This window comes from Cantharellus anzutake (assembly GCF_015039405.1).
Source record: "Cantharellus anzutake strain C23 chromosome Unknown EI90scaffold_93, whole genome shotgun sequence".
NCBI classification, from domain to species: Eukaryota; Fungi; Basidiomycota; class Agaricomycetes; order Cantharellales; family Hydnaceae; genus Cantharellus; species Cantharellus anzutake.
In genome coordinates, this window is record NW_024067043.1 from 134,142 (window position 1) to 137,746 (window position 3,605).

General features: G+C 47.5%; 1 protein-coding gene across 1 annotated transcript; it reads right to left on the reverse strand.

The window, feature by feature from the left end:
- Nucleotides 1-1,257: 1,257 nt before the first annotated feature.
- EI90DRAFT_3020857 (uncharacterized protein) lies at nt 1,258-3,384 on the reverse strand (the record flags this gene model as incomplete). Its single annotated transcript, XM_039057558.1, has 1 exon — nt 1,258-3,384. One exon carries the CDS (start codon nt 3,382-3,384, stop codon nt 1,258-1,260), a length of 2,127 nt encoding a protein of 708 aa, XP_038909947.1.
- Nucleotides 3,385-3,605: the final 221 nt, after the last annotated feature.

A 3,605-nucleotide genomic window follows, 5' to 3' on the forward strand; every position in this document is an offset into this window, starting at 1 on the left:
TCCGACTCTGGAACATTCCAGGTCCGACCTCAACCTCGACACCTCCCAGACGAGCATGCAACACCTATGCTCCCGACTCCGGACCTCCGCTCTGGAATCCCGTTTGCATCTCTGTCTCCGGAACCTCCGGTCTTAGCTCTGACCTCGGACTTTGACCCCACCTCCACTTATACCCATTGTATTGGTTAGCTCATTCCATTTAATTACGTTTGCCAATATTCCGGAGTTTAACTTCCGAGTTTGGACTTTCCGGACTTACTTCGGACCTTGCAACTATTGCATTGCTCCATTCAATTCCGCTATACTCCCTCATTCCTATTTGGGCTGCTGCTTCCTTTCTATTCAGTCAGCTGGCCATTCCCCACTCCCATCCTCCATCCTTCCTCCTTGGGTGTAAGGTGGGTGTCCTAGAACCCAGCTGTGAGTATCAAATATGTATGATTCACAGTGGGTAGGACGATAGTGACCTCCCTGGGTCACGTGACCCCTACATACATGGACTGTGACCTGACACTCTCCCCCCTTGCGTTGCTTGTCAGCGCACACAAAGAGAAAGAGGGAAAGGGTACATGTTACAAAAATGGGGCCGGAGGCGCCCATTTTCGTCCGTTCTTGACGCAGGAAAGTGGAAAGTGGAAGTGAGGTGGTTCATTAGGGTTTACAGATGGTTTCACAGATGTTGTAACATGAGGTTTAACAGATGTTAGCACAGCGGGTTTTTTGGTAATTGTTGATTGGTTAAACTATATTACTATATAAATCACATGATACAGAACCCATAAGAGTCTAAAATGGAAATTCCCATTTCCATAACAGTACATGAAAAAGAGAGAAAAGAAAAAAGAAACTTTTCCATGACAATTTTATGTGGTAATTTACGAAATGGAGAAAGTAGAAAGTAAAAAAAAAGGAGTGTATTGGTAAGTGAGTGAAATGTTATGTGTATTGTTAAGAAAGTTTAAATAATAGAATAGAGGCTAGAATAAATGAATGTTAGTTACCTCCGCAAATTTTGTGGGGTTCTCCCCCCTAGACTAGTGTCTAGGTGATAAAATAAAATAATGAGTAAAAATCCTTTGCCCTCAGGTAAAGGGTTCTCCCCCCTAGACAGATATCTAGGTTTAAAAATGTGGTCTAGCCATATAAGGGTATGGCCAGAGGAACGATTGGCCTTGTGAGACCTGGCATCGCTCCACCTGCTTCCTGATCTAGGAAGCAGTTTTACCCAGTATTGGGTAAGGTCACATCATCTGGAAGTCAGATGATGAATTTAACCTCCCTTGGGGGTGGTTTATCTGTTGGCTGGACAGGTGGATCACTATGGGTTTCCCCATAGTGAGTAGACGGTATAGTGGTATCCCTTTCAGATGATGAAAGGGAAAAAGTTGAAAAATTTCGGGGATTTTTCCCCAAGAGTAGGTTACAGAGAGTGTGATCTCTGTCTCTCATGGATAGACCATGAGGTTTTTCCAGAGGAAAAACTGGTGTTGGCATTGCTTTGGCAATGGGTGACTTCCCAAAGGGTAATTGGCTAGACCACCTCCCACCACCTGATGAACCTGGCCCCAATTCTGGGTGGTTATCTTGTGGCCTGATGTGGTGCCGTTCCACCATATTTTGGGAAGGTCCCCTCAGTGACTTCCCAGAGGGTAATTGGCAAGACCACCTCCCACCACCAGATGAACCTGGCCCTAAATGCGGGTGGTCATCCTGTGGCCCGATGTGGTGCCGTTCCACCAAATTCTGGGAGAGTCTCCTTGGCGATTTCCCAGAGGGTAATTGGCTAGACCACCTCCCACCACCTGATGAACCTGGCCCTGAGTGCAGGTGGTCATCCTGTGGCCTGATGTGGTGCCGTTCCACCATATTCTGGGAGAATCCCCTCTGCTCCTGCATATCCAAAGAAAGATAAGAAATATCGTGCATGTTAAGTCCATGTGACGATGGTTGTCCCCCAGATCTGGGGTTCCCAAGGCACTGACTGTGTGCCTTGGTCTTCCTTATCGATTCCCAGACTTCTAGTCTGGCGATTATCTGTTCTGTACTCCCCACCCTCCATTCAGGTGGGAACTGGACAAAGTCCAGAAGTGCCTTGGATAGAGGCAAAATTGATGCAGGTGACATGGACTCTTTGTCCACGTTAGAGTGGATGCGCTCATTCCTGGATGAAGTGCTAGTCTCACTGCAGTTGTGAGACGATGACTGCAATGTGGAGATTTTTTCCACATTTCTTTCACTCAGGACTGGCTCCCTGCGCAAGCGGGGGTCATTCCATGAGTGTGTTGGATGATTCCCAGTCTTGTAGACTGGGGTTTGAACTGGCTCGCGCCTAGGCGGCGAGCTGGACGTCTCACTATGGCTGCGAGATGGTAACGACGATGTGGAGATTTTTTCCACATTTTTTGCAATCAAAAACGGCTCCCTGCGCGAGCAGGAGTTGTTGTTTGATTGTTTTGCACAATTCCCAGTCACATAGACTGGGGATTGAACCAGCATGCTGCGATTTTGCGAGCTGGACGTCTCACAGTTAATATGAGACGATGTAGACACTGTGGAAGTTTTTTCCACATTTTTTGCGATCACTAACGGCTCCCTGTGCTGGCAGGAGCTGTTGTTTGATCGATTTGTACAACTACCAGTTGCATAGACTGGGGAGTGAGCCGGCTTGCTGCTATATCGCAAGCTGGACGTTTCGCAGCTGACGCGAGACGATTCCGTAGATGTAGACGATTTTTCCACATTTTTTGGAACTCCAAACGGCTCCCTGCGCAGGCAGGAATGGTCATTTGGTTGTTCATGACAACTCCCAGTTGTATAGACTGGGGAGTGAACCAGATTGCTGCTATATTGCAATCTGGACGTCTCGCGGTTAATGCGAGACGATGCTGGAGATGTGGAAGATTTTCCCACATTTTTTGGAATCAAAAACGGCTCCCTGTGCCAGTGGGAGTGATCGTTTGATGGTTTTGTGTAACTCCCAGTCAAATAGACTTGGGAGTGAACCGGCTTGCTGCAATATTGCAAGCTGGATGTCGCATGGGTGACGCGAGATGAATCTGAAGATGTGGACGATTTTTCCACATTTTCTGGAGCTCCAAACAGCTCCCTGTATGAGCAGGAGCAATCGTTTGGTTGCTTCTGATGCCTTCCCATCACATAGAATGGGAGGAGTAATGCTTTGAGGCCCGGGTGGAGGAGCCGGGGCATAAATGATGATGTGGCAGGTTTTGCCACGTAAGTTTGGCTTGGATTTGGCTCCCTGCACAACTGGGAGGCATCACACAAAGCCTTTGTACCCAACTGAGTTGGGTGAAGTGCAGGAGAAGTCATCTCCTTGCAAAAGCAAGGTTCTCCTGCTACAGGTGACAGCTCTGCCTGGCACATAAGGGGTTATCCTGGCATTACTTTCACCTGTTTCCCAGTCTTATTGACTGGGGGTTTTGTCCCCTTGCTAGTTGCAAGGGTCTTTGCTTGCCGGACTGGCAAGTGGAATTTGATGAAAAATGAACACTCACTTGTTTTCCACATAAAATTGTGGTTCCTAGCGATGCCAGGGATCAGTGTGATGTCAAACAAAAAGTACTCAAAAAAGTGTAAGGTGGGTG